The sequence below is a fragment of the Paramormyrops kingsleyae genome, chromosome 11, assembly GCF_048594095.1.
Source record: "Paramormyrops kingsleyae isolate MSU_618 chromosome 11, PKINGS_0.4, whole genome shotgun sequence".
NCBI classification, from domain to species: Eukaryota; Metazoa; Chordata; class Actinopteri; order Osteoglossiformes; family Mormyridae; genus Paramormyrops; species Paramormyrops kingsleyae.
This window is the reverse complement of record NC_132807.1, coordinates 19,559,802-19,574,527: the sequence shown is the minus strand read 5'-3', so window position 1 is coordinate 19,574,527 and position 14,726 is coordinate 19,559,802. Positions and strand designations below refer to the sequence as shown.

At 43.0% G+C, this 14,726-nt stretch overlaps 2 protein-coding genes across 4 annotated transcripts; one reads left to right on the top strand and one right to left on the bottom strand.

The window, feature by feature from the left end:
• The first annotated feature begins 92 nt into the window (after positions 1 to 92).
• Positions 93 to 2,937, top strand: plekhf1 (pleckstrin homology domain containing, family F (with FYVE domain) member 1). The gene is made up of 2 exons (XM_023817190.2): positions 93 to 827; positions 1,259 to 2,937. The coding sequence occupies exon 2, from the start codon at positions 1,278 to 1,280 to the stop codon at positions 2,088 to 2,090; it is 813 nt and encodes a 270-aa protein (XP_023672958.2). The 5' UTR covers positions 93 to 827; positions 1,259 to 1,277; the 3' UTR covers positions 2,091 to 2,937.
• A 5,054-nt stretch (positions 2,938 to 7,991) lies between these two features.
• On the bottom strand, positions 7,992 to 13,030 carry LOC111847211 (protein C19orf12 homolog). Of its 3 annotated transcripts, none has more exons than XM_023818212.2 (3): positions 12,961 to 13,030; positions 11,218 to 11,389; positions 7,992 to 9,149 (listed from the first exon to the last, which is right to left on the bottom strand). In XM_023818212.2, exons 2-3 carry the CDS (start codon positions 11,375 to 11,377, stop codon positions 8,884 to 8,886), a joined length of 426 nt encoding a protein of 141 aa, XP_023673980.1. In that variant the 5' UTR covers positions 11,378 to 11,389; positions 12,961 to 13,030; the 3' UTR covers positions 7,992 to 8,883. The 3 variants fall into 3 exon arrangements, with proteins under 3 accessions (XP_023673980.1, XP_023673973.1, XP_023673963.1); XM_023818205.2 differs by having other exon boundaries at positions 12,932 to 13,021; XM_023818195.2 differs by having other exon boundaries at positions 7,993 to 9,149; positions 12,875 to 13,024.
• Between the last annotated feature and the right edge of the window lie 1,696 nt (positions 13,031 to 14,726).

Below are 14,726 nucleotides of genomic sequence, written 5' to 3'. Positions count from 1 at the left end.
AATTTTCATGTAAATAATCTTGAATATTTACGAAATGAAGCAAGCGATTCTGCGGACAGTGACGTAGTTTTTTTTTTTTCTTTGAAAAGTGTCAGTAATATTCTCATTCTACCCATTAATGTGTGTGTGTGCGTGAATGAGTGCGCGCTTTTGTGTGTGCATGTGTTTGTGTGCATGCCCGTGTGCGCGCATACTGTATGTGTGTGCATGCTATACTAAGTGCCAGGATTTGGATTTGGAAAACCCCAAGGTATTGCCATGTTTAATGTAAATTAAATTTATCTTACCTTAGATGACTAACACTACAATACCAGCTTGCAAAGGCATATTAAGGGGAAGGAAACTTTTAATGATTCAGAGGCCCCAGACATGGAGAGGGGCCCTATAACATGCCGGCAGCCTGCTCTGGGGGTTTGGGTCGAGACCCTTCTCTCCCACACGCATGTTTATGTTTCTGCGCATCTGTACAAAAAAAAGCACCCATGACATGGTGTCCCTAAGTCCATAATCAGCTTTAAACAGACCAGAAATATACTTCATACGGGAAAACCAGACAAAACAAGCCCAGCCTGTCTTATTGACAGTGCTGTGGAACTCCCCTGCTTAGCAGGAAGTGAACCATAAAAGGGCACACCCCCCCCCCCCGCTTGCATCAGTGCCGTGTACTTCAAAGCCAATGCACTGAATGCTGATCCTCAGAAAGGTTGTCATTCTCACCGAGGACAGACTACCGCTCTTTATACGAGAGGCATCTCCTTGCCCGCTCCAGAGTACCCGCTGAGAGAAACAAGAGAAAGAGCTTTCACACAGCGTCACAGAGTATCAAGGTAACCATTGTTTCATCCCCTAGTTCAGGAAGGATTTCTCAGTGATAAATAACTTTTTGCTGTAAAATTTTCTCTGGGAGGGACAGCAAACAGAACTATGAGACCCAGTGAGGGGAAGGAGGGATTTATTTGTGGATTGGGGGGGCATTGTTTTGGTTTATATCAGGTCTTGGTATTCACTTATTATTATTACAGTGTTTGCATCTATAGCTCACAAAGTAGTGCATTCTGGTAACAACACAAAGGTTGACCACACATAAATGATAACCCTTCCTTCTACTGTAAGATGCCTTGGATAAAGGGGTCAGGTGTTTGGTACTTGTTGATACTGCAGTTGGCCAGATTGTTTACTTACATAGGATGGTCCAGCATGCTCCTTCCTTGCCTGACATTGAAATGAGATCCAATTCCTGACTTCCTGTTTTCCGCAGGGTGTGAGCCGTGCTCACCATGGTGGACCAACTGGCTTATTCGGAAGAGAACGCCGAGCGCATTGCCGCGGTGGACAACCTCTTCAGCACCACGGGGCAGGTCCTGGCAACGCCGGGGCGGGTGCTGGTGGGTGAGGGCCGGCTGCTGAAGCTGTGCAGGCGGCGGCCGCAGGCCAAGATGTTCTTCCTGTTCAACGACATCTTGGTGTATGGCAGCATCGTGGTGGAGGGTCGCTGGTGTGAGCGGCAGAAGGTGGTGCCCCTGGAGAATGTGGTGCTGGAAGACATGGAGGACGGGCCGGAGCTGAAGAACCGCTGGCTGATACGCACGCCGCGCAAGTCCTTCTGCGTGTCGGCGGCGTCGGCCGAGGAGAAGGTCGCCTGGATTGAGCACATCGAGGATTGCCGACAGCGGAGGATGGAACGCACCGGCGAGGTCCCAACGGCTCCGCTCGCTGCCGCCTGGATCCCAGACACGGCGTCGGCCATCTGCATGCGCTGCTGCAGCAAGTTCAGCATGAGGCACCGGCGCCACCACTGCCGTCAGTGCGGCTTCGTGGTCTGCGCCACCTGCTCGCGCAGCCGCTACGTGCTGCGACACATCTCCCAGAAGCCCGTGCGCGTCTGCCAACTGTGCCACCAGATGTTGCAGGACAACGCACAGAACCGCGGCCGCGGCGGCAGCGACGGCAAGGAGTGGTCGGACGACGATGAGCTAGATCGGCCGCTGCACGAGGGCCCTGATGGTACCGCGTGCTGGAATGCACACGGACCTCCATCCAGTATATTCCTCGGGGTTCCTCTGTCACCACCAAAGACCAAAAGCCGCTGAAAGATGGTACTAAATGGACAACTAGCACAAACGCGGACATAATGTATTACCTCAAGATAATGAAGGATATTCACCATTAATGGGAATAAGATAAGACGTACTTCATCAGCCATTTATCTAAGCTACATAGGGATACTTCACTTTTCAGCCATCTCATCTTGATCTCCATCAGAGAGCTCAAGGTTGACCACCATCCAGCGCCACCAGAGGATTTGGGTTTGAGGGCTTTTGTCAAGGACCTGACAATGACATGATGACTCTGCTGGCCAGAGGATTCAAACCTACAACCTTCCAGACCGAATCCTTCCCGTCATGAAAATATGAATAAAAATGTTAATACACTACCAACCAAAACTGCCTTGATCACTTCATATAATATTTTAATTGCTGCTCCTGTGAAAATTAACTTTAAATTTGTAATATAGTTTTTTATGTTGTTTTTTTTTTTAAAAAAAAAAACGAGGACATTTTTGATTGTGATTAATAATTTTTGTAGTCTCTTGTGATCTGTATTGTTTAATTTTTGGTGTTGAATAACTGCTGAGAGTAAAACGTATGCTGCCAGTATACAGCCACAAAGCACAACACTACAATAATGTTACTCGTGGTGTCCTTTTCTTTAGGGACAGACATTACCGAATCGAGTAAACTGTCAGTGAAGGAGTTAATGCAGAATGCAGAATTCCACATAGTTACCATTCCCTTACCATGTTTTCACTCAGCCTGTGTCTTGGTGTTCTGCGTGTCATTCTGATCTATTTTTAAAATGTTTACATTATTTTATTTGTCTCAGATTTTGTTAAAGAAGGAATTTGCACTTTATGTCATTAAAGATTGCAGATGAAAATGTGTTTTGGATTTTTTTTTTAGTTATTAGGGGGCACTGTCTGACTCAGTGGATTTGGACTCTGTGTCTGTGATCAGAATGTGACTGGTTCAAATCCCAAGGTCAATCAAGTGATTTCACCATTGGATTCTTGAGCGAAGCCCTTAACCCTCAGGTACTTTCTGTGTCTTTGGGTAAAAGCTTCTGCTAAATGAGTAGAATGTAATGAGGACACAGAGGTATTTAGCTCTTTCATCTTGCTTAATGACCTGACAGCCAAATGCGGTTTTGACCAGTTCAGGCCATGGGTGACCCACAGTAGATCCTGAAGGGAGTGTGCTTATTACACTTATCATGCATTCCAAACATGAAGTTTAGGAACAATCATCCCATTTTACTCTCCAGTGCCTAACCTGGAGGGAAAACACTTGTGCTTTGTTCATTCTCTACAGGTATAAGAACAGTTACACCTCATGTCAAAGTGATTTTAGCGTACAAAGGGCAAGAAAATGTCAAATGTCATCTCCCAGGCGACAAATGATCTAAGTTAAATAAAGTCATTCTTGTCTCTGAGCTTTGAATGTGAGGAAAGAATGGAAATATAGCTATGAATAATTCCAGTTATATATGTTTCAGGGCTTCCATACAAAATGGGTCTTGAAAGTGCCATATTATTATATTTATTAGACACTTTTATACAAATTGCCACAGAATTGAGAGAGCAGACGGTCCCTGGAGCAGTTGGGAGTTAAGGGCCGTGCTTAGGGGCCCAATGGTGACATCACCTTACTCACAACAGAAACATCTGTAAGAGTGAGACACAGCCTGCCACTCACATCTCAAGAAAGGTCACCATAGCGGGTTATGTACTATAACCGAATCTTGAGCAGTATATGAGCAGCTTGCATATAAAATATAAACTTGAAAATGAAATGATGCTTTATTTGCCATTTTGCACATGTACACAGGAATTCTTTCGTTTTCACGTGTTCCATCTCGGATTTCTACACACACGTAGGGGTTGCACAATCAAACTGAAACACTTTGCCATACAGGGCTTGAGGTTTCATGCCTATGTATGTATAGCCTGGTGGCCGGTCTTCAGTGATTGCACATTCCATCAGTAAGAGCAGAGTGTGAAGGTTGAATTAGCAGAGCAGTAGCACAGCTGTACATAAAATATCGCAATCCACACAGCATAATAGGAGACATATCAGAGTTCAAAAGAGGACAAATTATTGGTGCGTATCTCACTGGCGTATCTGTGACCAGGACAGCAAGTCTTTGTGGTGTTTCGAGAGCCATTGTATCCAGGGTAATGTTGGCATACCACCGTGAAGGACAGACCATGTTCACACGGGGTAACTGTGGAAACTGTCTGAAAGGGACGTCCGGGCCCTAACCCAGACTGTATCCAAAAACATAAGACCACAGCTGCTCAACTCACTGCAAAATTAAATGTGCACCTCAGCTTTTCTGTTTCCACCAAATCTGTTCATCAGGAGCTCCACAGGGTCAATATTCATTGTTGGAGCTTTGGTCACTCGCACTAACGCCAAATGTAGGTTTCAACAGTGCCAAGAGAGGAAATCTTGAGCTGTGGACAATGTGGAACATGTATTGTTCTCTGATGTCTTTCCTACATCTGGGAGAGTTACAGTGTGGAGAAGCCCCAGAGAGGTTTTCCACCTGGACTCTTGCGTACCCAGAGTGCAGCATGGGTAGTTTGGGCCGCAATATCATGGTATTCACTAGGCCCACTAAATGGGCATATCACTGCCAAGGATTACCAGGCCATTCTGGAAGACCATGTTCACCCAATGGTTCAAACATTGTACCCTGATGGTGGTGCTGTATATCCATCCATCCATCTATTTTCTGTAACCACTTATTCTATTCAGGGTCGCAGGGGTCCGGAGCCTATTACGGCGATTGCGGACGGAAAACAGGGAATGACCTCGGATGAGGCGCCAACCCATCGCAGGTGGTGTGGTGTATCAGGATGATAAAGCACCAATATACATAACTAGAATGATGAGGGAGTGGTTTAATATATATGACAGTGAAGTATTTATATTTTATACATTTACTACAATGGCTGCATCTGTTCTGAACCTTTTTTTCTTGCCATTATTCCCTAAGCAATATAGTGTAACTGTTTGTAGCATTTCCAATGTAGTCGGTATTACAGTTGGCCCTCCATAGTTAGTTCCAGGGGCCCCTGCAGAGAACCAAATGCCTGCATAGGAGCCATATTTGTGAGTCACATGATGTGTCACATGGGTGTTCACAGATGTTCACTAATGGAGTACAGGTGAGCAGGAACTCGCAACTTTTCTTTTTATATTGTTATGGTAAATGTGCTAATTTGGCATATTTACTTATTCACATAGATACAAATGGGCATTGCGATCAGTGCAATAGGCCTACATTTCTGCGTATTGTGAATAGAGTAAATTGAACATTATTGATGGGTAAGTTTCCTCCGTACAAGAAAATACGTGTCAAGCAGACTCCCCCAGCATCAGCTACAGAGCGGTACAGCTGTAGGAGTAGAGTGTGCTACACCGTGGATGCATACACTGACCACCAACACCAAAAATTACACATTTCATCTGCAAATGTGGAAACTGCTGATACATAGGGCGGACTGTATAAGCAAACTAGAGATGATTCAAAGTATATGGGAGAATGTGCCTAGGTTACATGCAAATACCATCCATTATATATAATGGATTTGAGTATCCATAGATTTTGGTATCTTCCAATGGGCCTGGAACCAATCCCACACCGATACTATGATGACTGCAGCTTGGGGTCTGAGTACAGGCATTTATCCAGCATCCCTCTAGCACTTCAGGGGGTTAAGGGTCTTGCTCAGGTACCCAATAAAGATGTCGCTACTCTGCCGAGCGTGGGTTTCAAACCAGTGACTTTCCAAACACAGCCACAGAGGCATCCTGAAACGTGCTTTAGATCATGTTTCCATGTCGTGTTTGTTTATTCTTGAATGTCCAAAAATGTGTCACATTCATAAGGAAGCAGGAAACACTCCTGAAAAAGTGCCCAGATTTACTTCTGGCTTATCATAAGCTGCCCGTACCAGAAAGCCAGGCTTAAACAGCACAGACCGGACTTACAGCATTTGTAAACAGGCACAAACATATCCAGTGGCTACTAGTAAAAGCTGTATTCCAGAAATCTGGTAGTTTTAGAAGCAGACGGGGATTTTAGCAGTTTACTCAGTGGGCGATAGTGTGCAGAGGATAGGCTTGTGAAATTTCAGCTTTCCTTCCTTTTTTTTGTGAAAAACAGAAATGAACCAGCCCTCCCATTCAGCGATGACACATGCAAAAGTAGGTAGTTGTGAGTCGCTGTTAAACATAGAGGAATGGCAACAAAAGGCTCTTAATGTTTAACATGTGACTAATTAGGTTCCAATTTTAGGTTCCAATTTTCCAAAACAGTTTATTGTAAAACAAACTTTTGCCTTTTTTACACCTGAATTAATTTCTAAATTCTTAAATTCTTTAAAATCCTCAACTTGCACCTAAAATGTCTATGTTCACCTGTCCTAAGTCCTTGTAATATACTACATAAACATACAGTGTCAGTCAAAAGTTTGGACATGCCAAGCTGCCGACAAAGGAGAGTGAGAGTATCACATCACATGACCTGGCCACCGGACCTAAACACCGTAGAAATGGTTTTGGAAGAGTTTGACCAGAGAGTGAAGGAAAAGCAGCCAATAAATGCTCAGCATATATGTGGGACCTCCTTCAGGGCAGCTGGAAAAGCATCCCAGGAGGGCACCTCATGAAACTGATGTAGAGGAGAAAGCAGGATCTGACAGCCCCTGGAGTAACTGGGGTTAAGGGTCTTACTCAAGGATCCAATGGTGGGATTACTCTACTGACCCTGGGATATGACCTGGCAACCTTCTGAGTCCCAACCCTCAGAGTTTATCGTTTTATAATTATTCTAAAATGTGGAGAATAGTACAAATAAACCTCTCTATGGGTGGGTGTGTCCAAACTTTTGACTGTTGCTATATCTACTTACCACCTGCTGAGAAAAAGGCAGAGTGTTTGCAATGTTTGCTTTAATTATAGTTACAGTCATACAATATTTTGATGAATATGCTTTGCAAAAAAAAAATTATATTGCAAAACAACTAAGTAAAAAGCCCAGCTGGTCTAATTTCACTGCCTTTTCACAGGTAATCACAGATATGTAAATCATAACTATATTACACGCACCAGGAAGTATGATGCTGCTGCAGTTTATTTGTCATTGTAATATGGCGAGTTATTCTGGTACCACTTATTAATTGTTCTTCTAAAATTGGCTAGGTGGTTTATATATTTTAAACCAAACAATAATTACCAGTCACCTCTGGACTAGAAGGATGCATGAAGATCTATATTTAAGCTGAGGGAGAATCTGTCCACTTCCTAAAGCTGTCTTTACCGTCTGGTCATTTCACTTCCACAAAATCCCATATCAACCATTGATCTATGTCCCTCACTCTCTGACATTTAGGGACAGCTTGAGCTAACAGACTGTGAGAGTTGCATGGTTGCATGCTGTCTAAGCCCATGTCTATCCTCCTCGTCTCTGACTGCTGCCCCAGAATCTCGTATGATTTGCGTTTCTGGGGATCTGCTAGCAGAAGCATGCTACCTCAACGCCAGCTGCGACTGATGGAACGCTGAGAAGACGGATAAGCTTATGGCCGGTTACTAGGGCAACAGAGAGTCATTCTACACAACAAGGTGGGGTTTCCGCCTGTGGCTTGACTCACTCCTACACACCCTATTCAATACAGGAAAGTGGTCAGACACACGCCCCCCCCCCCCCATCCCCCAGCCAGAAACTTACACCACTTCTGGGAAACAACTCAAGCTGATGTGTTCAAGCCACTTTTGTCTGAAATGACCGCCACTTCCACTTACGACCTAGCAGTATAAAATAATCTTTTGTACTCTGATTCTCAGTTCCCAGATCACATGGACCAAGACACAGATTAATGATGTGAAATGATAGTTTTCAAAAACCATATTTTATTGCAGACACATGATTTATTTATCTCAGTATAAGAATGTCCCCACTGTATACAATGAATCTTCGTTACAAACCGTAAATGTTACATTAGGCACTGACAAAGCAAAAAACTGTTTAGAAGCACAACCAGCTATTCCAGTTTCTTTTCTCTTATGGGCAAAAACCTCTGACATCCCATTGGCCAAAACTTGACCGACATGTGCGTATTTCATTTTTTTTTTTACTCTGGTGCTTGTTCAATCAGGGTTTGGTTATTGACTATACGGTCTGCCCATTGCGCCCCCCACCCAAATCTAATACAAAAAAAGCCATTCCGCCATAAACTGTTCTCCCTATAAAGTCATAAGAGATCAATGAGCTAAACAACATGCTCCCCTCCCTTGAGGCCATATACATTTCATATGATGTCATATACACTTTCATATTTTACCACCACTGCTAATTCAAACAGCATAGGTAAGAAGATTACTTAATTGTTCCTTATATGTGGATTTTCAACTAGAGGTTTGAGAACTTGCCATCTAACCAAGTGTTACACGATAATTGTAATTCGCCCAATAGACTATGACTGTCAATTCCAGTTGAGTTTCATTTAGGAAAACTGGCCAGTTGGGGTTATATGTCCATAATTGGCCACAGGCTGCAGTCATATTGCTGCTGGCCTGCATGTGCTGTGCTGGAGTGTCAAATCACAGTAGGAGGAAGGAGTGACACATGCAGAAGACGGCCAAGAATTCATACTATCATTAAGTGTTATTTCCTTGATCAACATTTCATGTGATGGAGCTTGCATTGGTTTTGCCTTTATACACAGAGTGAACATCTTCCCAGAGTAGAAACAGCCCAACCCAGCCCAGCCCAACCCAGCCCAGCCCAGCCGAAGGGGAGCCACATCCGGTGAGGTCAGTCTACGAACTGCACCTCCGCCTGGAGAGTCTGGGTCACGTAGCCGAGCAGGGCATCCTTCACCTGCTGCTGGAGCACAGCGTTGCCCATGACGAGCGATGTCAGCTGCGCCGCGTCCATCCAGTCGAGCGAGCCCAGGACGGCCTTGATGTCTGCATACAGCTTCTGCTGCTCCGGCATGGACAGCTGCATGATGATCTGGGGAAGTGGCTTGAACTCTCCTCTGGTATTCCAGTATCCCAGCGACCCGCCCACCGCACCGCCTGCCACAGAGTACAGGAAGAGGGAAAGCCGTGCCAACGTTCAGAAAGGGGAAGCTGCAAGAACTGCGGGCTCAACCAAGAGTCCTGTCAACACCATCCTTAAATGCATACTGTCAACTAGCCTTGGGGACTTTGAAATGAAGACAAAATATACGTACCGCCTGGCCAAAGTAAAAAGTTGCATACTTTAATATTTTGTTGGACCTCCTTCAGCTTTAATTACAGTGCACATTTATCGTGTCGAATTTGTTGAATTGTTATGCAACATCTCAACATTAATTTTCCTCCAGATTTGCATTAATTTTTCGCAGAGATCTTGTCTTTATAATAGTGCTGTCAAACGATTAAAATTTTTAATCAGATTAATCACAGGGTTGCTGTGGATTAATTTCGATTAATCACAATTAAATATAATTTATTTTTAATCTATATTAATCACATTTAATTTTGCATGAGCAAACAGACTCAAGAAAAAAGGGAATATATATGCACTTAACATATTTATTGAACATCTTGAACATGAGTCGGATGCATTCCATCTGCCACAGAAGTGCAATACCATGAACCCATATCAAAAAGCAAGATTTTTTGCTTAGCCGGACAACTTGTCGGATTTAAGGTACCTCAGTTTAAATGGTCTTTATCTTCAATTAGCACGAACTACCGTAAGTCCGACAAATAATCCAACTAATCATGAAGTCCAATTCTACCCCGGTTAATTGCCATTGTTAGCAATATCAGTTGATAACACATTGTGCACGGTGCTTTACATATAAAACTCCGTAACAACACATCCACAGATAAGTTGGACGGTATAGCGTGTGCGACCGATGTAATGAGCCACAAATGAGAAGTAGTGCTTAAACAGTATAAAACTACAACTTTCCCTTCTGTTGATAAAAGACGCAGCCATCTTGGATTCTGAACTCGGGATCCTCTGTGCTGCTCCGAGATATTTCTCGGATCTCCGAGAAACGGGAGCGCATGTTGTTACTTCCGGCTTCAAAACTCCGGAATCCGACTCGGAATACGAGTTCCGAGGGCAAATGGAACACACTAAAACTGCCCGAAATGGGTTGACAGAGACATTTCAGGGATTTTGAATCATTCTGCGCTGCAGATGGGTTAATTGCGTTAAAAAAATTTAATCAGATTAAGATGATGATGGATTAACCCACGTTAACCAGTTAATTTTGACAGCCCTAGTTTATAACACTCCGTAAAGTCTTCTCCAGCACAACTCAAAGACTTGCATTACACAACGTACTCACTGTTTGTTACTGGTTTTTGTACCAGAAAAATACTTTTAAGCTGGAGTGAAGGGAGAAGCGGCATAAGAGAGATTCCTGTGCAGCTGTGCCGTCCTCCCTGCAGCACAGACCTAAGGGGACACCTCCACCAAAAACACACAGGCAGACACTGTCCGCCAGACTTATTTAACTTCAAGCGGAACCTTTTTTGGCCAGTCAGTGTAAGTTACTGTCTTTTCTGGGAACATCTCAGCTAACTCCTTCAATCACTGACCTGCCCTGCCTTCACCTACCATCCCTTGGTGGATGTTCTTGTGTTTTTGCACTTTACCCAGGAGCACACAAGTGCTAATGGTACTTTTCATTTGAACCGCTCTCCTGTCAGGTTTTTACCATGTTTTGGAATGTACTATAAAGCTTTTGTCCCAACACTAACTTGCACTTCTCCCTCATTGGAAGCTCAGCCTAGCTGCACTCATACCTATTTGACTCCTTGATAACTGTACCCTTGTGGTGTATTTTCTGCCCCGCTTGTATGTCACTTTGGACAAAAGCATCGGGTACATAAAAAAGAAAACTACACTTTAAATGTACACGCATATGGTACTGCTACATTACATTATACACTAACAATGCTTCATTTATTTATTTACACATTAAACTGGCTCCAAAACTGACCTCAGATCTTTTCTGTACGACGTCTGACATAATAGCCTACCTGCCCATCATACCGATTTTTGCTTGGAACCAGTTTTTGAAATAAAAGCAGTCATACCACACCACCTACTGTCTGAATGAAGAAAAGCAGGTAAACTCACCAACCGCTATTCCAGCAGGGCCCAGCACCAGTCCTCCTAACAATGCAGAACCCCCAGCTATCATAGCCCCTTTCAAAGAATTCTTCATCGCTGTCTTTATGGCCCAATTGGTAGAAAGCTTGCAGCACAGCTGCATGACGTCATCGACACATGGAGGCATCCTGTCAGATTTCTAAAAATGATGTACAGCTCAGTCAGGCAGCGACAATAAAACAACCATTTGAACAAAAACAATAACAAACCTTAGCAGTCTGTATTTCTAAAATAGGGTGATGGGGGTATGGCAAGCCATTTTAACATTTAATCAAGTCACACTCCTATCCGTAATTACATTTTAGATATACACAGTATCATTTATCCTAGTCAAAATGATATTCTTACTAGTCAGAATGGCAATTACAGATATTCACAATTGCATTCTTATACTAGTAGAAAATGTATTTCAAGATATCTAAAACTTTGCTTCTCCTAGTCACAATTTTTACAAAGTATAAGTATCCCACACGAGGTTAACGAGGGGGCGTGGCACACGGAAGGTGAAGACGATCAGGGCAGGACAGCGGTAATGTTGGGATAAGATCTTTATCGTTTTGGAAGCCATTAAGAAAAAAATGCTCGTCTTGTTTTATCCTGTTTATTTTGTGTTTAAATGCTAAAAAAAAACATTTAGGTGTAATTTTGGGGGGCGGGGAACCAATTAATTGGATTTCCATTATTTCTTATGGGAAAAATTCGATCAGAACTCGAACTTTTTATGATTCAATCCGGAGTCCGGAACTGATTAAGTTCGAGAACCGAGGTACCACTGTATCCACAATGACATTCTTCCTATCCACAATTGTCATTTCATATATCCACAACGTCATTCTTCCTAGGAGAAATTACGTCACTTTTGCCATTCATGTCTATTGGGCTTTCAATTTCAGGTATCCACAATTATATTTCAGATATCCAGAATGTTCATTCTGGGTATCTGCAATTCGATCCTTACTAGGAAAAACTCCCATTTCAGATATCTACAATCCAGTTGTTACTAGTCATAATTTTAATTTCAGATAACCGAAAGGATACAATTTGTGGATATCTGAAATGCTCTTTTTGACTAGGAAGAATTGAATTAGAGATATCTGCAATACATATCCAATCTCGCGATTAAATGTCAAAACGGTTTGCCATATGGGGGTGTCATACAATACAGCAAGCAGCTACTATGACATACAACCTCGGAAAGTTGAGGAAACATGCCCCCCCGTCAACTCCCGTTTGACATTTTACAGTTTGTATCTCTAACAAAGTTTCAAGTTTAAAAAATATTTATTTCAGAATACATACTTCAAAACCCTAACCCTATTTTTACACTGCGTAGTGATTTAAAGGATGTTGGCACATGTAGGCTCCTTGGCCGGGTTTGTAACTGTGGAGATCACATCAGTAACATCACGAGTAACATCAAGCATCATCTATCGGTTAACTTTAACAAATCCGCGGCGCCACAATAATTAGACCCTATACCTACTGTAGACTATTTACTTTCGGTATTCATTATAAAAAGCAAACTGTCTGCTTTTTGATATTAAACCATGCCTACAGTTTGTATTAATCAGGCAAATAACCCTCAATTTAATGAAACAATAGCTGTTCAGAAAACTTTGCCTACCGAAAGTCTTTTTCCTGTGTAAATAAACAGATTTTCTGCCGGTATTTTAGGTCTTACTTTCACACTGGAGTCAAAGAACCACAAACCTTCCGGAGACACTGTCATTAACACACTTCCTGCGTCGTGCTGTGAATGGAATAAAAATTTCAAAACGTCATACATTATACAAATGTTATTGTCATGACCCGATCCGTGTGCCACACCCCCTCGTTAAACCCCGCGTGGAATCCCCGTCTTTACCAGCTGTTTCTTGTTGCTATCATTAGTCCAATGTATTTAAGTCTTAAGGTACGTTTTCCCCAGTCCCGTCATTAACGTTATGTTGTTAAATCCCGTGCTTACCCGACTCCTGCGCCCGATTCCCCGGTCCATGAGCAAGTGTACAGTTATACAGTTGATCATGTATTTTTTTTTCGGACAAACTCCAATGTCCCACGTGCTGATATAGATTTCAACTTGTGACCATTTTTTTTAAATATACTTGGCTGGTAATTGCCTGTGTGGGGTTTATATTTCAATATATGGACATGTTTCACTCACTTACTCCTTATACTATCTTTTCACCCATTCCCAAATAAACTCTTTCCTCATATATAGCCTACTTGTTTGTCCAAAACAGGGACAGATTACGGACTGGGCCAGCGGGGCCGCTGCCCAGGGGCCCTTGGGGTGCAGGGGGCCCGTGGGGCCCCTAGCCCAAAACAATTTGCAACGCTTATCAACAATGTATTTTCGTTTGTCTATTTTAGAGGGCCTACATTCTTTGATCCTCTGCTTACAAGGGCCCCTGACCCTATAGGGCCTCTGATGGAAACATGGAGGGAGGGCGTTTGGCTGCCAAGGGCCCTTGAATTGTGGTGGTTGTGGGGGGGGGGTCTCGCGAACGTTTTGCCCAGGGGCCCACACAATGTTGTTTGCTTTTAATAGTGGTGCGATGCAGTAACTCTGATTGAAGGCAGCGTGCACACTGCTTCATAGTAGGACAGTCTCTTTTCCAATATGACACGATAAGTGGTATCACATCTCCTGCCTGGGCATATATCAAACCTGGTTGCCTTATTGTGTTCGTGAAGGATTAGTTATTCCCTTGGGTGAAATTCCCAGGCTGGCTTCTCCTTATAGGGTGGTGAAAAGGATGAATGGTAATTAAGGAATAGGAAACAGAGAGCCTTCTTTATCATATCGCCACATAAGGTTTGTTATTGTTGTTGAAATGGTTTTATTGTCCATCATTTTTTTTAATCTGACAGGATGCCTCCACATGTCGGTCACATCATGCAGCTGTCCTGCAAGCTTTCTGCCAATTGGAGCATAAAGACAGCAGTGCAGAATTCCTGGAAAGCGGCTATGATGTCTGGGAGGTTCTGCATTTTTAGGAGCAGTGGTGCTGGACCCTCCTGGAATATTGATTGGTGAGTAACAACTTACCTGCTTTTCTTCCTTCAGACAGTAAGAGGTGTGGTATGAACGTTGTCATTTCAAAAACTGGTTCCAATCAAGGATCGGTATGTTGGGCAGGTAGGCTATTGTCACTCGTCATATAGAAAAGTCAGTATGTTGTGTAATGCAAATCTTAGGGTTGTGCTGGAGAAGACTTTATGTGTGTTAAACACAAGATCTCTGCGAAAAATTAATGCAAATCTGGAGGAAAATTAATGTAGAGATGTTACATAAGCTCATGGTGTAACAATACGACAAATGTGCAAGCTGAAGGCGATCCAACGAAATATTAGTGTACACGGTACTGAAATTTCAAATTCGGTACGCGACGACTAGTGACGTTGTTAATAATTTCCATATGTTAGGAGAGGGGGTTTTATTATTTATTATTATTATTATCATTTATCTATTT

Coding starts and splice junctions, on each gene's coding strand:
- plekhf1 (XM_023817190.2), top strand. CDS start 1,278: ATGGTGGACCAACTGGCTTATTCGGAAGAGAACGCCGAGCGCATTGCC.
- LOC111847211 (XM_023818195.2), bottom strand. CDS start 12,979: ATGACAGTGTCTCCGGAAGGTTTGTGGTTCTTTGACTCCAGTGTGAAA. Junction 11,390..12,874: donor ACACAGGAAAAAGACTTTCG/GTAGGCAAAGTT, acceptor CATCATTTTTAG/AAATCTGACAGGATGCCTCC. Junction 9,150..11,217: donor CCCTGCTGGAATAGCGGTTG/GTGAGTTTACCT, acceptor ACTCTGTGGCAG/GCGGTGCGGTGGGCGGGTCG.